The following is a 17,742-nucleotide window of genomic DNA, read 5'->3' as shown; positions in this document are numbered from 1 at the left end:
GTTCATTCACTTTAACCATCAAACAATCATCAATCAAAGTTATATTTTGATTATGTGTATCATTTTTTTTTTTGGTCACCGAATATGTGTATCATTCTTATTGCATATACAAGTGAAAACTGATTGAATGAGGATGTTGTATCATAGATTCATAGTACCCTCCCATGATACTGCCCACGGATCGAATCCTAAAGATCCGCATTTTGTTTTACATTTAGTTTAAGAATAAAAAAAAAAACATCATACAATTACAATACGACTACGAAATAAAAAAATCTCCCGCCTTAAAGGCCAAAGCTTGGGATCTACGTAGGTAGGTCCCTCGGACTCAGCGACCACAGAAACTCACATTTGTCAATTCCTCCTTCCTCTCTTCTTTTTTCAAATTTTTAATATACATAAGTATTTACTAATCTCTGTCACGTCCTATAAATACAACCCTATAACCCCTCATTTACTCAGAAACCAAAATATTAATCACAACACAAAACCAAAGGAGAAAAAAGAAAAGAAAAAATAGATTCTCTCTCTCTTCTCACCGATTCAATAGCTATACTACTACCATGGCGACCTCCGTCGATAACCGCCATTATCCCCGGATCAACACCGCCATGAACGGCGTCGTTCACGCTGCTTTCAAACCTCCTCTCGTTCCTTCTCCTCCTCGCTCCTTCGACCGTCACCGTCATAACCAAAACCACTCTCTCGACGTCATCCTCACCGAAAAACTCGTCAAAGAAACCCAAGTCGTCGTAGACCGTTACGACGACTCCTCAAGCGACGACGAAGACGAGAGCCACAACCGTAACGTCCCTTACTACAAGGAGCTCGTTAAAAAATCCAACAGCGATTTAGAACCGTCGGTTTTGGATCCTAGAGACGAATCAACGGCTGACTGTTGGATCCAGCGTAACTCATCCATGCTCCGTCTCACCGGAAAACATCCTTTCAACGCCGAAGCGCCTCTCCCTCGTCTTATGCACCATGGTTTCATCACTCCCGTCCCACTCCATTACGTCCGTAACCACGGCGCTGTTCCCAAAGCGAACTGGTCCGACTGGTCCATCGAGATCACTGGACTCGTCAAACGTCCCTTCAAGTTCACCATGGAAGAGCTCATCTCCGAGTTCCCCAGCCGCGAGTTCCCGGTGACGCTCGTCTGCGCCGGTAACCGCCGCAAGGAACAGAACATGGTGAAACAAACGATCGGGTTCAACTGGGGATCCGCCGGAGTATCCACTTCTCTCTGGAAAGGTGTTCCGTTAAGCGACATCCTCCGTCGTTGCGGGATCTACAGCCGGAGAGGTGGCGCGTTGAACGTCTGCTTCGAAGGAGCGGAGGATCTCCCCGGCGGCGGCGGATCCAAGTACGGGACGAGTATCAAGAAAGAGATGGCGATGGATCCTGCTAGAGATATTATATTGGCTTATATGCAAAACGGTGAGCTTTTGACACCGGATCATGGGTTTCCGGTTCGGGTTATCGTACCCGGTTTTATCGGTGGTCGGATGGTTAAATGGTTAAAACGTATCATCGTTACCCCTCAAGAATCTGATAGTTACTATCATTACAAAGACAATCGTGTCCTTCCTTCTCTCGTTGATGCTGAGCTGGCTAATGCTGAAGGTAACTCTTTTTTTTTTACCCTCTCGTCTTCTTTGTTAGTACTTTTTTATTTTTACAGTTATTAATTTTCTACTTCTTTTTTTGTTACAGCTTGGTGGTATAAGCCTGAATATATAATCAACGAGCTTAATATAAACTCGGTGATTACAACACCTGGTCATGAAGAGATATTGCCGATTAATGCATTTACCACTCAGAGGCCTTACACGTTGAAAGGATACGCTTACTCTGGTAACTAAATATTTTTTAAGCTTCGATGTAATTAAAAATGATTGATTAATATGTAATTAAAGTCCTAATAGTAAAAATGGTATTGGTAACACAGGTGGAGGTAAGAAGGTAACGAGAGTTGAAGTGACTCTAGACGGAGGAGACACGTGGAGTGTGTGTGAGCTTGACCACCAAGAGAAACCGAACAAGTACGGCAAATTCTGGTGCTGGTGTTTCTGGTCACTTGACGTTGAGGTTCTTGATCTGCTCAGCGCCAAAGATGTTGCGGTTCGAGCTTGGGACGAGTCTTTCAACACCCAGCCTGACAAACTCATCTGGAACCTCATGGTAACCCTCTCCTCTCTTAATTTTTATTTATAGAATTAATTAGTCTATTTTGTTCTTTAGTAGTCTGATTTAAATACTTTAATCCTACTTTTTGTGTAAATTATTCGATTTTATATTTCTATTCGTCCTACAAAGTTGGAGCTACCGATGATTTTTTAGATTTTTGAACGTGTTACCTACCAATACCATCTTCACTTTTCATAATTTTTTAATAGAGCCACTACTAATCAACATGGAAACCAAGACCAGTTCTTTAATTGTCTCTGATGTACAGTTCATTTTAGTGGTTAAGTATTATAATCTCCCTTCATGCGGGCAATTATATTTGATTAAAATCGTAAATATATTAAACTTAGAAAAGTCAAAAGTCTAGGGTCTCCAGTATTAATAACTATTTTAGATTTTACGATTATAATAAGACACTGTTTTATGATGTTTGACTAAAGCAATAACGACGTTGACTTGTGTTAAACAGGGGATGATGAACAACTGCTGGTTCAGGATTAAACCCAACGTGTGCAAGCCTCACAGAGGAGAGATAGGGATAGTTTTCGAACACCCGACCCGACCCGGAAACCAATCCGGTGGGTGGATGGCAAAGGAGCGTCAGCTTGAGATCTCCTCTGAATCAAACCAAACATTGAAGAAATCTGTTTCGTCTCCTTTCATGAACACTGCCTCGAAGATGTACTCAATGTCCGAAGTTCGAAAACACAACACTGCTGAATCTGCATGGATCATCGTCCACGGTCACATCTATGACTGCACACGTTTCTTGAAAGATCATCCAGGAGGCACAGATTCTATCCTCATTAACGCAGGTACTGATTGCACCGAAGAGTTCGAAGCCATTCACTCCGACAAAGCCAAGAAGCTTTTAGAAGATTACCGTATCGGTGAACTCATCACCACTGGCTACGACTCTTCCCCTAACGTCTCTGTCCACGGTGGCTCAAACTTAGCTTCTTTGTTAGCTCCTATCAAAGAGGTGGCTCCTACAAAGAACATAGCTTTGGTCAACCCACGTGAGAAAATCCCTGTAAAGCTCATCGAGAAGACTTCGATCTCTCACGATGTTCGTAAGTTCCGATTCGCATTACCTTCCGAAGATCACCAGCTTGGTCTACCCGTGGGGAAGCACGTTTTCGTATGCGCCAACATAAACGACAAACTCTGTCTCAGAGCCTATACTCCGACCAGCGCCATCGATGCCGTTGGTCATATCGACCTAGTCGTCAAAGTTTACTACAAAGACGTCCATCCAAGGTTCCCCAATGGAGGAGTCATGTCACAACACTTAGACTCGTTACCAATCGGGTCAATGATAGACATCAAAGGTCCATTAGGACACATTGAGTACAAAGGCAAAGGCAACTTCATGGTCAGCGGCAAACCCAAGTTTGCCAAGAAACTAGCAATGCTTGCAGGAGGAACAGGTATAACTCCAATCTACCAAATCATTCAGTCGATACTGAGTGATCCAGAGGACGAAACCGAGATGTATGTGGTTTACGCAAACCGAACCGAGGATGACATACTTGTGAGGGAAGAGCTAGAAGGATGGGCCAGTAAGCATAAAGAGAGACTAAAGATTTGGTACGTGGTCGAAATTGCAAAGGAAGGTTGGAACTACAGTACTGGGTTTATAACCGAAGCAGTGCTTAGAGAACATATCCCCGAAGGTTTAGAAGGTGAATCGCTCGCACTCGCGTGTGGACCACCGCCTATGATTCAGTTCGCGTTGCAGCCAAATCTAGAGAAGATGGGTTACAGCATTAAGGAGGATCTCTTGATCTTCTAGATCTACTCATTTTATATGTATCGGAAATTCGAAAGTCAATGACAAGTATCGCTTATGTAAATACCGCTTATTTGGGTAAGAGTTTGTATTCGAAATGTATATTGTATAAATTGTGTTTATAGTATATGTTGTTATTGATAATGATGATGATGATGATAAATGATGAGAGCATGTGAGTTCAAACTTTTTTCGTCTTGATTTTTCGTTTTGTTTTGGTCAATGTTAGATATCATTATCGTTAACTTGAGTTATTAATGCTTCCACAATGATCTAGTCGTCGTCTAATAAGTTTGTTAAGTTCACATCAAGTGCTATTCATTTAATCACGCCTGGTAAAACGTTTTGTCGTTTAAAGACAACTAGTTTGCAGTTAGTTACCACTTGTGGCCGTGTTGCTTTCAGCGTCAGTGACGACTACCAAAAAAGAAAAAGACAAACATACGAAAACATGTTTTAATACAATTTATAAATACACATATTATTACCGTCAAAGGGAGATTGCATAACGCGATAGTGTTGTCAGTTGTGTTCGATACAGAAAGGAAAAAGATCCAAAATGGAGTTTCGATTTGGCCCCACAGGATTCATAGGCATTTTATCCGTGGTTCATACGCATCTTGACAAGTACTAATAATAATTTCTTAAAATTTTTATAAAATTTAACTCAAGTAAAAAACTCAACCTCTTTAACAAAAAGAAAAAAAAAACTCGACATAATAGTAATACGAAATATTGAATAAAGATAAAGAATGACCTCTTCTTATCCATTAACAAACAACTATAAAGAATCACGAGTTTTGTGATTTATTTACAAAATGCTGATAACTGAAAGCTTAATTATATGTTTTGTAGCTAATCTTTATATGCAACCAATTTGTTTGTAACTACCCTACCCGCGTTAAATTACATCATCTAAAAAACGAATATCAGTATCCATAAGAAGTGGACACGGTCCCGAATTGCCTCGACAAGGTTTTGGAGACATGGAGAATATAAAAGACAGTATGGTTCTCTTATTATATTTTTCTTGTAACATACACTATATTCTAAACGCATCGATCTCTCGCATAAATAATGAACTTGCCTCTCTAACTTCTATAGATAATTTTTCAAAGCCATATGGACATCAGGACATGCATATGGCACGTAGTTACATTTTAGACCATGAAAGAAGTTAATAATAGAAAAAGGAAACTTCCTAAATAAAGTAAAATAAACTAAAATGGATAAAAAAAACAAAGAAGGTGGTAGGCAAAAGAAAACGTATGGCCGCGACTCGTAACAAAGGACGTCCCGACCACTGCGGATACGGCGAGACGCTGACTGATTTTTCTCTTTTGTTTTCCTAAAGAACGTTGTTTCGTGTTCACAAGGGTCAATACAATATCCAATCTCTCTACATATTATTATATAAATAAATATCCCTCTTGTGCTTTGTCTTTATTCGTGATATAATCTAACTTATGTTAGCTGTAAATTATATATGTCCTACCTTTGTCTCTACTTAAGAGCATAGGCATTAGTGAGGGACAAATTTTGGTTCATCAAATATAATAATTTTATTTTTAGAGTTTCTTAAGTTTGGTATGAGCATTAATGTCCCCCAGAGTTGGTCCCCTGGAAAAAATAATAATATTTTAAATTTAAAAAATTAGTTATTTAAATTAATAAGTAAAAACATATTAAACTTTTAATTATAATTAAAAATATATAACATTGACATTAAAAACATAAGAAAATTACAAAGTTACAAAAACTTGAAAAAAAAACAAAACATACAATAAAATATTAAAAGTAAAAAACATAAACCATACAAACATCAAAAATAACAAACTTTTTTTTCTCTGCATAGAATTTTTTTAATTAATCTTCATTATTTGTAAGATGTCCAAAGTTAGTCCAAATATGCTCAATCAAATCTTTTTTTAACTGGTCATGGACTTGTTTATCCCGCATATTTGTTCGACGAGTAATCGTACTGCTCATATTTGAACCCAAACTGGCGGCACCGACGGTATATGTTTGATCCACATCTTCTCCGTGTTGAAATTCAGAAACAATGTTTCGGAAACTGTATGTCTCTCGTTCATCCTCGACAATCATATTATGGAGTATTATGCATGCTCTCATAACATTTGCTATTTTGTATTTATCCCATAAAGGAGATGGATTTTTAACAATGGCGAATCTAGCTTGCAGGACTCCAAAGGCACGCTCAACATCTTTCCGCACAGCTTCTTGTTTTTTAGAGAATAGAGAATTTTTCATACCTTGTGGAAGCCGGATAGATTGTATTAAAGTGGCCCATTTTGGATAAATACCATCCGTGAGATAGTACCCCAAATTGTACTCCCTTCCATTGACAAAGAAGTTGACCTCCGGAGCTTTACCGTTAAGAACGTCATCAAAAACATTTGATCGATCCAGAATATTAAGATCATTCATAGTACCTGGAGCTCCAAAAAAAGCATGCCATATCCAGAGGTCATAGGAAGCTACCGCCTCCAACACGATTGTAGGTTTTCCGGTTGATCGTGAATACATCCCTTTCCAAGCTGTTGGACAATTCTTCCACCCCCAATGCATACAGTCAATGCTCCCAACCATCCCGGGAAATCCACGTTTTTCATTTTCATAAAGTAGTCTTTCTAGGTCGTCTGGTCTGGGACGTCTTAGATATTCATCGCCAAACAAGTTGATTATTGCAGCGGTAAACTCGTGCAAACATTTTCGAGCTGTTGAAGCACCAATTCGTACATACTCGTCAACTGCGTCGGACGCAGTACCATATGCCAATTGACGAATTGCTGCAGTACATTTTTGTATAGGTGATAGACTAGCCCGTCCGGTTACATCCTGGGATTGATGGAAATACTCGACTTCAGTAGAGAGATGTTGCACAATACGCATGAACAATGGCCTCTGCATGCGAAACCGGCGACGAAATAAATAGTCTGGGTATGTTGGAGTATCACTGAAATAATCATTCCAAAGATTATTGTGGCCTTCTTCCCAGTTTCTCTCAATAAAAATCCGTTTCTTTGGCTCGACTGGTTCTTGAATGATAGTAGAATTTTCTAGAAAATTATCAAAATAAGCATCAAAATAACCATCAAAATCATCGACACCATCTCTTTGGTAGTGGTAATGGTTTGATGAAGATGACATTTTTTCAAGAAAAAAGTGAAAAGATCTTAGTTTGAGTATAGAAAAAGAGTATAGAAAAAGAGTAAATAAGATGAGAAGATATGGTTTTGCATCATCAAGAAAGGAAGTATATATAGAGTAAATGAGATGAGAAGATATGTGATACCCGTGATTGTTTAATTTACTAGCATGTGACATATCTAAACAAATGACTATTTTGCTTGTGAGTATTGATGAATGACTATACAAAAAAACCTGACATACAAGCTTATAAGTTCAGAAAATTGTCACGGGTAATGATAGGCATACAAGCGTACAAGTTCATAGGGATACAAGTTCAGAACCAGTTGTATTTAGACATCACCACAATTACCAGTAAAGCAACAACAATAACTGTTGAGAAAACCATCATTTCAAAACAATTACTAAACTTATTTCTGCTCTTCCCTAGATCAAACACTATTTTCTCTAACTGGGCTATTTTCTGCTCGGTTTCATTACGGATGTGTGAGTCGTAGTCACTGGCGAATGCAATGCTATCTACCTTCTCCGTCAGCAGTTCACATTGTCTGCTCAGTTCTCTCATCTCCTCCATGACTGCTGCATCCCACCACTTGTGAATATGCATCTCTCCATCATCAACATTCCAACATGTGTAGAACCTCCATTAACATATAAAACATCGCAAATCAATACAACCCCAGGTTAAAACATTGGAAATCACTTAATAATATGGCAATGTTAAACCACTTACCTTCTGTTCTCGCTTGAGGATATAATAGGCTGACCACCACAGTAGCATACCTTGGGGAATCCGAACTCAACCTCAGGTTGGGGAGGGTATTGAGTCGCCTGAGTATCGAGTAAGTTACTCTCAGCCTCTATTTCCCTCTGCTCAGTGTCCTGCGAATATAAAACATACTCCTCTGAGGAATCAGGCTGAGAGTAGCTGTAGTCATGGCCCATCGGATACTAAACCTGGAAATAACATTATTCAAGAACAGTCGTAGCTCGAAGGTTAACAAAGAGAACACATAATTTATAGATAACAAAGAGAACACATAAATTTATAGATAACAAAGAGAACACAAAATTTAACACTGAAACAGAAATTCAAACTTATTCTACTAAATTAGGAAATACAAAGTTGCTTCTTAAGTCAATACATCAATTTGCAAAATACTGTGCCACTATCTTATCCTTTATAAGTTGATCAGCTGCACTAAGTGGCTCCGGTTTGGCAAGAAGTGTGTCTAGTATGCCAAGCTTCTGTAGCTTCTCCTTTTCAGCCATATCCACCCTCTTGACTTCCCACATGCTCGTGTACTCAGCAAGAGCCTTTCCCTGAGAGTTCTTCCTGTCAGCCTTCGCAGCCTTGATACCTTGAGGCCTTATCTCAGAGTCTTGTTCAGTGTGGGTTGCCTCGGATTGATCAGCTGCACCAACTGGTTTCCTCTTTGTTCTGACTGAAGGTGAGGGGGTGTTAATCGCGTTTTGGTTAAGGAATTTCTGCTCAAACCTTAACAAACACCAGCAATGCTCCATTGTAAACTTCGTCTTATAGTCAGAGAAGTAGATGTCGTGAGCCACCTTCAGCACATCGTTCTCAGAGTGTCCACTACTGTTGGATCTCTCTGCAGCTGCATAAGCCCCGCAGAACTTGTTTGTGGACTCATTGATCTTGAACCACCTCTGCTTACAGTTGATGTTCACACCCTGTTCACCATTGGCTATCGCATGAGGAGACTCTGCGTAGTATTTTTGAACCCTTTGCCAAAAGCTTACTCCCTTTTGTTGATTTGCAATGATCGGGTCCTTTGAAGTGTTCAGCCACGCACTTATTAGTATTTCATCGTCAGCCGGATTCCATTTCTTCCTATCCTTCTTGACAGGTGTCTCTTGAGAAAGAGGTTCATCATGGGATTGTTGAGAGCTCCAAGTAGGTATTTCATAAGCACCGTCTTGGTTAAGAGCTTCTCCTTGACTGTTGAGAAGCTCTAAATAACTAGAAGACGACTGACAGAATGTATTGTAAGAAGTCATAGGAAGACGAGTTTAAGATGATGAGAAAAAGAGTGTACGAAAGAGGAAAAGAGTGTACCAAAGAGGAAAAGAGTTTAAGAAGATGAGGAAAAGAGTGTACCATAGAGAAATAGAAGTTTAAGATGAGGAACATAAGTCGTTCTCAAAGAAAAGAGATAGAAGATGATGGAGACAGAAGAGACATAGAAGATGATGGAGAAAAATTGAAGGCTGGTTGGTGTTTAAAAGGTGAAATCGTTCTCAAGTAATAACTTAACAATCATAATGACCTATCCACCAACTACCTAAGTCTAATCACAATTTATGACAACTTATAAAAAACCAAAGCATTATACTAGCAAGCTGTTCACCACTAATATTCGCTCCCTTTTATCAGACTTCAATCATCAACTACACTATCCTTTATAATAGCAAGCTGTTTACCAATCATATTAACTTGTTTATCAAATCAATTTATGATACCACAACAAAGACCACAACAAACACCACTACAAACACCACTACAAAAACCACTAAAAAAACCACTACAGAGACAACAACAACGACCACTACAAAGACAACCACAGCAATTACAAAACCGAGTCCACCAAACAACAATATATGGACATGTCTGTAGCTAAAGGAATCGATTATTTACCTCTTACTCGATGATTGTTGCTACTGCTTCCCGTTATGTGTGGCTTTCTCCAGGTGACGCTGAGGAAACTCATGAAAAACAAACAATTGCAAGGTTATACTCGGTTTAGCATAAAAGAATCCACATAATCAATACAAACTGACAACAATCTTAACAGACAAAGCCATAAACTCGGACAGTCAACTAGCTAAACCCATAAACATAAACCAAAAACCTAATTATAACAAAAAATTGACACACTCAACCATCGATACCAAAAAAATAATCCAATACCCTAAATTGAAACAAAAATCAGAGAGATCATATATCTAAAAACACATAGTAAACTAACCAAACAAATTCCTGAAACCCTAAATCGCGAAAGGAACATAAACCCTAAATCGAATCCCACAAAAAATTTCTCAAATCTATCGAATCCCACAAATAATTGCCCTAATCTATCGAATCCCACAAAAATTTCCCTATTCTATCGAATCCCCCAAACAATTTCCCTTTACCCTAAATAAAAAAAAAAATCATAAAACCCTAAATCGAGAATACATCAAAATCGTTCTTCAATTTACAACACATACCTCTTACAATTGGATATTTTGGAAGATGATACACTAAGTGAGGTCTTCGCGTTGCAAAATCTTCACTTTGATGGAGGCGATCCAAAGTTTTTGTTTAATCGCCGTCGCGATACAGAGAGAGAGTGCGAAAGATAAAATGAATTGATCCGTAGAGTTTTTTTTCCTTTCACCCTACAAATAAAACAACATTCTATTAAAGGATGACACGTGTCCTGAGGGACGCATAAAAATTGTCCCGTTTTTAGGAACATTTCTTTGTATAATCTATGATTTCGATTTAAATCAATCGTTTTAATTAAGTGGGACGGACGAAGGATGGTGCGATGCACATGCTCTAATTACCTCGGTCCCTAGCTAGCTATATCGACATTTGTTAAGATGACGTCCGAAATGTGAAGAGTTGTTCTTCCTGCAACTAACTGTTCTCTTAGACATTCGATATTAAAAGTTGACACTCTCGTATTAAATATGCTAATGGCACCTAGATCAAAACCTGATAGACGCTTAAATAAAATGTTCTTTTATGTCTTTTCGATTTACGTTGGATCTTTGTATGGATTGATTTTTAAGATGTTAAGTACATATATATTATTATTTATAGCAGAAATATCCATGTCGATGTAGTCCTTTTGTAGTTACTTCATTTTGTTGCGTAGTCTTTTTTCCTCATCCTATTATGAAGAAAAATCCAAATAATTTAAGGAAAATTTGGTGTAATTCATAGTCTTTTTCATCACCACAGTTCTATGTAGCTATCGTACGTCACCCTCTTCGTCATCATATTCCTCTTGGCCACAACAAAAAATATCGTGTTTGTAGAAATTAGTAGTAATTTGTCCTGTCGATATCGAGCGTTATGTCATCCACAAATCAGTTGTTTGGTTCGAGATTCCAAGTCCATGATCTTTTTTAGATGGGTCGCGAAGATTTCTAACTTCATACAAAGTGTCCATTTCTATTTTCTAACATCTACTACGTCTCATTGAGACCAACTCCTTCTACAAGACTTTTTTTCTTCTTTTCGAAAAAGAATCTTTCACAAGACTTGATGCACACGAGCTCTATAATGTCAATAATCCACATTATAGATGCATGCGCAATAATTATATTGGTTTTCTTCTAAAACTCCAACATTTAGAGTTAGATAAATTGATAACTAAAACAACCAAAACTTAGTACACATAATAATATTTGACAAGCCCCATACTAATGGTTTGTTGCGCAAGCTAGACAACCCATCATGTCCAAACAAATTCAATAAAAGGCATAATTATTGCACGGCTAAAAAAAAAGGCATAATTATTAAATTATTTCTAGTTATTATGTATTCAATGGTATATAAATGAATCTTAAGGCTTTAATTATATATATATATAATATAATTATATATAATAAATTAAAAATCTTAAGGCTTTTACCCTTGTTCAGGAACATTTTTGATAAAAATAACAATTTATGGAACCACCGGTACAGTTGGTCCGGTTAAGCTCAATGATTTTGAGTCATAGTTTTGTCGTTTTATGAAATTATCTACATTTGATCTACCATTACTTTAATAATTACGAATCAAACATGATGATTAAGTTCAGCAAAGACGTCCCTTATGGCTATTAAGAGTCAGACGCAAAGATGACCAGGGTCATTAAGGCGTCTTATTATTAAAACAATGACTCCACTATTGCTTGTTAATCAGAATAATTAGTTTATTATGGTCAGTTTAAGTAGCTCTCAACCAACCAGGCAAAGTTTGAATTTTGGATTATTCAAAGATATGTGGGCTTCCAAAAGCATTGGGAATGGCTCCAACTACGCTGGAATATATATTATTTTATCTCCATTGCCACAGTCGTTGGAGTTATTTATTTTTCCTAGTTGGAGAATCAAATGATCAGCATAATTTTAAAAAATCCTACTAGGTGGAAAACAAATCCTAGTAAAAATAGTTTATAAATGTACGGAAATCTACTATATAGGATTAGATTATGGCCTTGTTAGTTTATTCATTTCGATGACCATACGAATGAATCATTCAGGTGTTGTTGTTCGTTTTTGTTAAAAAAAGAGCATCATCTAGAATAATTCACATAAATCATTTGAATGAGTTTTAAAGATTTTAGCCAAAAGTTTGAAACTTATTTAGATGATTTTAGTTGGACCATTTGGATGAAGATGGATAAAGATGGTTGAAGATGGTTCATCAAAAAATAACAGGAAAATTATTGATTAACCATCCCAATAAACTATTTTTTTATCTTGTTTATTGGGTCATTTGCCATTGAAATAAATCATATAGATGTATCATTTAAATAGATCATTTAATGATGAAAACGAACATGGCCTATATCAATATATATATATATATAATATATCTTTGACTCTAATTTTTTTTATTGTGGGCAACTAGTTTAATCACACTAATTTGAACTCGTATAATTAAATATTTTGACACTATTTTTTCCAATAGTTGATTAGAGGTACTGTTCATGCATGCTATTCTAATTTTGAAATAAATATATGTCACTGTTTTGCCAGTTTCCACTAATATAAGAAGATATCTACTAATTTCTTTTTGTTGACATCGCTGTAAATAAACTTTGGCACGACCCTCCTAGTAACTAATAATATATAGGGTTAACCCAAAGTATTGTTCAAGTTATAACTTTGTCTTAATGTGAGAGGTAACATCTAATACGTCTGACCTAGGAGGCTAAGAGTTGGTTCCGATCACAAATTTGAGAAGTATCTATCAATATTTTTGTTGTTGTAAAGTTTCACCATTTTAAGTAAAAATTATATTCATATTACTATTTTTCTATTTGATGTGAAATTGAAATTATCTTCTTTAAAAATAGTATAGAAAGGGAATGTAATTAACATAGACCACAGATTAAAAGATATGTCGCGTGCTTAACACGTCCGAGTCATTGTCGTACCCTTTTGCCAACTTTTTGAAGTTTCCTTCCTGAAAATGACCACACATTTGAACTTGACATATGATTGTTGCATGCATATAAATATGTTATATTCGCAAAATGCCAAATTCTACCCTTAATCAAATTATGTAACGGATACAATTAACTTAAATAAAATTTGGTGTCATTTATATATACAGTGATTTTGAAAAATATAGAGCTTTTCACAACCACTCGTTCTGATATCTTTATCTATATACCTAACTTGACAGATTATTTTCAAAATCTAGAAATCGCTGTCTATTATCTCCAGACATTTATATTCATTGACATAATCTTCAAAGTTCGAGTTGTTCACGATCGAATCAAACCTTACTTACATGTAATTAATTCATAAAAAAGACAAAATATTTTGATGGTAGCCAAAACCACTAATGTAGTGTAAACCCGCACGTTAAAAAACTTATGTCTCTCCTATAAAGCAAAGAGAAGTTAATATAAAACTCCGTTTGCTGTCGTGCTTTATTTGCTGAAGTATTTAACGTTTCCGAAAATTACAGACGTAAAATTATTGAGTCTTGGTGGTTCTACATTTCTTATGATTAGATTTAAAGTCGTTACTAATTTTCACGAATTTAACAACTAAAACCAAACGTAAATCAAAAGATGAGCCCAAAAAGAGTTTGAAGTTTAACAGCTTTAAAGGTTGTCCTCTATTGGACCTGAGGCCTCTCTGTGAATAAATTTAAAGCCCAATAAAAGTTATGGTTTTCAAAGCCCAATAAGTCAGGGGGAGAAAATGACCGCGAATGCGTTTTGCGTTTGCGTTTTGATTAGAAAACGCGGGCGGTTGGAAAAACTGAATCTTTAAACCCTTTTTCTTCACCACCTTTCACCGTCATATCTCTGGAAACTGAGCTTCGACGACGATGTTGGGTTTACGAAGATCTGCGGCGACCTTGTTCGACATCAGCCAGTCTCTGCTTCGGAATGTTACTGTGAGTTCGTATCTAACATTTCAGCGCCGCATTTGGTTTTAGGATTAGGGTTTCAATAGATCGAATCGATCTCATATCTTTTTAGTGTTTGATGATTTTGATCCAAATCAATCTTTTTGGATGTGGTTATATCTGGGTTCGTTTCAAAATCGTCTATTTTGGTGTTCGAGATTTTGGCTTCTTCCTCATTTTTTCAAATAGGTGAGTGCTACTATAGAAGAAAGAACAAATTTTTAAATTCGAAAAGGTCTAGTATAGAGCTCAATGTCTTAATTATGAATTTTCCAAGGTATTGTTGTCAATGGATTCTCGTATAGTGTTTGCTTTGTTTTGGAGTATTCTCTGCTAGTAGCGCTATGAGATTATGAGTTCTAGGAATGAGTATTTTTGAGGAAGCATCATCGATGTTGGCTTGTTTTTGGCTCAGGTAGAAGAATAGTTAGATTTACTTTGCTAATTCTCTTCACATCCTTTGTGAAGCAAAGTTTATCAAAGCTCATTACCTTATTTGATTCTCTGTTTGGATTATAATGTACATCAAGTTCACCCATTTATGTAGTTTCATGGAGTACGCGTCCAAGGAATTCGTGTGGGGAACGCAGAGGTTCCAAACAATAAGCCACTCAAAACCGGTCTTCAAGAAGTTTACGGAATTGGCCGTCGTAAGTCGCATCAGGTTCTCTGTGGGCTTGGAATCACTAACAAACTTGCCAGAGACTTAACTGGTAAAGAACTCATTGACCTCCGTGAAGAAGTTGGCCAGCACCAGCATGGTGATGAATTGGTAAGAAAAATCGTTTTATACAATTACATTTAACTTTCTTATTGTACTTCTCTATCTTTCCATTTCTGAAAACCTTGTTTGTTTGTTTCTGTGATTGTTTATTTTTTTAAAGAGGAGGCGTGTTGGATCGGAAATACAGAGACTGGTCGAAGTAGATTGTTACAGAGGTAGTAGACATAGACATGGAATGCCTTGCAGAGGACAAAGAACCAAAACTAACGCTCGCACGAAAAAGGGTAAAGCCGTTGCGATTGCAGGAAAGAAGAAAGCTCCTCGCAAGTAGAAACCACAAACCTGTCTTTCAATCCGTTCTCTCGGACCCGTAAGCTGTACTCCATGTCGCATTGTCTACAGACTCGACTTTGTCTTACTTTTGGGATAAAATTAAAACTGATTAAATAAGCAAACATTGCCAGTTTTATTGTCCTTTGTTGCCATTGCAGAGTAAGATTAAGCTTCAACGTTGTTCTCCAATACTCTGTACTGTACTCTCTCTTTCGTTTGCATATTGGGTTATAACTATAAATGATTTGGGCAAACCCTAAGTTCATTAGTGGCCCAATTTTAAAAGCCCATTGTTTTGTAGCCCATTTATAAATCGTGTAAGCAAAAAATCTACGCATACTCTCCTAACTCAATGCATTCATCAGTCAACATTCAACATTCACATTCAAGAAAGCTGTCAACAGATAATATTCACGGCAACAAAATAGACACACGATCTTATCATTCATATTAAATTTTATTTATTGATACAAAGATATGATACGGGCTGGGACACGACGAATCATGGGGAACAAAAAAACGAAAATCAAATTAGAATCACAAGAAGTGAGACCAAGTGACTTGAAACTGATATATCAGAGAGATCAATTTGGGAAATAGACTAATCGATGCCTACCAGACCCGATCACATTTATTTACTAATAGTCGTATCTCCTCTCCACTCATTTGTTTGTCTACATGATCCTCCACGTAAATCTCTCTACATGTTCTTTACTTTCTGAACAATAACTTGGGTGGGGCTTTGTAATTTTATGGACCCATTTGATATTGGCCCACAACCATGTGATTCATCTTCTTTTTTTGATTCCCTTCTAATTTTATGTTTTTGTCTAATTCGTAAAATCGTAATTGCACTTGCACTCGTGATAGTGGTATTATACTCCACACTTTCTACTATTTGACAAGATATATGCCCTTACGAGACCTTTCATATAAAAAGGAAAAAAGGAAGAGAACAAGATATCTTTCTTAGAAAAAATCCATGAACTATATATAGTCGACAGATATAGATGAAATATGTGGCAAGAGTTAAAGATATTGTTTTGAATTATGATTTTCTTTGTATATATATTAGAGAAAATAAAAGGTGTAAAGTGGTTAGGAAACAGAAAAAGCCAAACTTGGATAACTACCACGGAATGGAACAAAAAGAGAGAAACAGAAACAAAATAATATATATATATATAAAAAGAATTATTAGCCTACTACTTTGTTATTTTGTATATTTATTAACTATGTCTATCGTAAAATTTGGAAAGTATATATTCCCATGATCACGAGCCATTTTTGTTTTCGTGGAAAAATAAAATAGAAGTGAAATATCAAAGCATTTTGCCTATGGGAAGAACATGGAAGATACCCCACCAAACCACCGCCATTCAAGAATTTGCCTCAAACTCAAATACAATCTCTTCAACTAAATATCAATCTTATCTATATATCCACTCAAGATTATCTTCCTAATGAAATTATTTCATCCATATGTATTATTTCGTTAAGATGATATATATTTGAAGAGATCATTTTAAGAATAGTAGAAACCAAAATGGCTGTCGTCAAAAGAGTGAAAGAAAGTTCGTTATAAAATCAAACATTCGTAACATTATTCTTTTCAAGTTAAAATAAGCTAGATATTGTGCAAGATATGTTTAGTAAAAAAAAAAAAACAATAAAGAGCCTGATAACGATCATAGTCATTTGGTATATACAGTAAAACCTCTATAAATTAATAATGTTGGGACCAAGACATTTTATTAATTTATAATGATATTAATTTATCTATAAATTAATAATTATATTTTATACTGTAAATTAATAATTATTAATTTATACGTATATTTTTAATTGTTTAATTTTTTAAAATTATGAATTGAGACAATTTTTGCAAAATAAGATTAGAATTTTGGATGTTGTGAATTTTATGGTACTGGAGTTAAATTTGAAATAATTAAAAAATATATATTATTGACAATGAATTACAAATATTATAGATAATTCACTTATACACATGACATAAATATTCAAATTTATGAATAAGAATATCAATTATTGTATTTTAATAGTCTATCAAACTATCAAAATATAAATGATCTATATTTAGAAATTGAAAATTTTAAATGTTTTAGCTGTTTTATGAAGTGTTATAAAATATTTTATATCATTATAGTTTGAAAATACGACATAACAATTATTGTATAGATATGAGGTTTAAGGGAAACCTACTTTACTATATCAACATATATATATATATATGTAAATTTACATGATTATTAATTTATGATATTATTGGGACCATATTTTATATGAGGATTTCAAAAAAATTATTATCTTATTATCTTATCGAATTTTGTTATTTTTTACACTGTTCCGACTTGAAAC

General features: G+C 35.9%; 3 protein-coding genes across 3 annotated transcripts; 2 read left to right on the top strand and 1 right to left on the bottom strand.

Moving 5' to 3' along the window:
- LOC104751674 (nitrate reductase [NADH] 1) lies at positions 456-4,170 on the top strand. The gene is made up of 4 exons (XM_010473671.2): positions 456-1,626; positions 1,717-1,857; positions 1,952-2,184; positions 2,660-4,170. The coding sequence occupies exons 1-4, from the start codon at positions 564-566 to the stop codon at positions 3,983-3,985; spliced, it is 2,763 nt and encodes a 920-aa protein (XP_010471973.1). The 5' UTR covers positions 456-563; the 3' UTR covers positions 3,986-4,170.
- Positions 8,300-9,175, bottom strand: LOC104753896 (glutathione S-transferase T3-like). Its single transcript, XM_010476080.1, has one exon. The coding sequence runs from the start codon at positions 9,173-9,175 to the stop codon at positions 8,300-8,302; it is 876 nt and encodes a 291-aa protein (XP_010474382.1).
- Positions 14,162-15,617, top strand: LOC104751673 (small ribosomal subunit protein S13, mitochondrial). The gene is made up of 3 exons (XM_010473670.2): positions 14,162-14,294; positions 14,854-15,078; positions 15,191-15,617. Exons 1-3 carry the CDS (start codon positions 14,226-14,228, stop codon positions 15,359-15,361), a joined length of 465 nt encoding a protein of 154 aa, XP_010471972.1. The 5' UTR covers positions 14,162-14,225; the 3' UTR covers positions 15,362-15,617.

This window comes from Camelina sativa, chromosome 16 (assembly GCF_000633955.1).
Source record: "Camelina sativa cultivar DH55 chromosome 16, Cs, whole genome shotgun sequence".
Lineage (NCBI taxonomy): Eukaryota > Viridiplantae > Streptophyta > Magnoliopsida > Brassicales > Brassicaceae > Camelina > Camelina sativa.
This window is presented reverse-complemented; position numbering and strand designations above follow the sequence as displayed.

Excerpts from the sequence above, each read along its gene's own strand:
- LOC104751674 (XM_010473671.2), top strand. The coding sequence starts at position 564 with ATGGCGACCTCCGTCGATAACCGCCATTATCCCCGGATCAACACCGCC. Across the intron at positions 1,858-1,951 it reads GAAAGGATACGCTTACTCTG|GTGGAGGTAAGAAGGTAACG; the intron begins GTAACTAAATAT and ends TTGGTAACACAG. Across the intron at positions 2,185-2,659 it reads AACTCATCTGGAACCTCATG|GGGATGATGAACAACTGCTG; the intron begins GTAACCCTCTCC and ends TGTGTTAAACAG.
- LOC104753896 (XM_010476080.1), bottom strand. The coding sequence starts at position 9,175 with ATGACTTCTTACAATACATTCTGTCAGTCGTCTTCTAGTTATTTAGAG.
- LOC104751673 (XM_010473670.2), top strand. The coding sequence starts at position 14,226 with ATGTTGGGTTTACGAAGATCTGCGGCGACCTTGTTCGACATCAGCCAG. Across the intron at positions 14,295-14,853 it reads CTCTGCTTCGGAATGTTACT|TTTCATGGAGTACGCGTCCA; the intron begins GTGAGTTCGTAT and ends CCATTTATGTAG. Across the intron at positions 15,079-15,190 it reads ACCAGCATGGTGATGAATTG|AGGAGGCGTGTTGGATCGGA; the intron begins GTAAGAAAAATC and ends ATTTTTTTAAAG.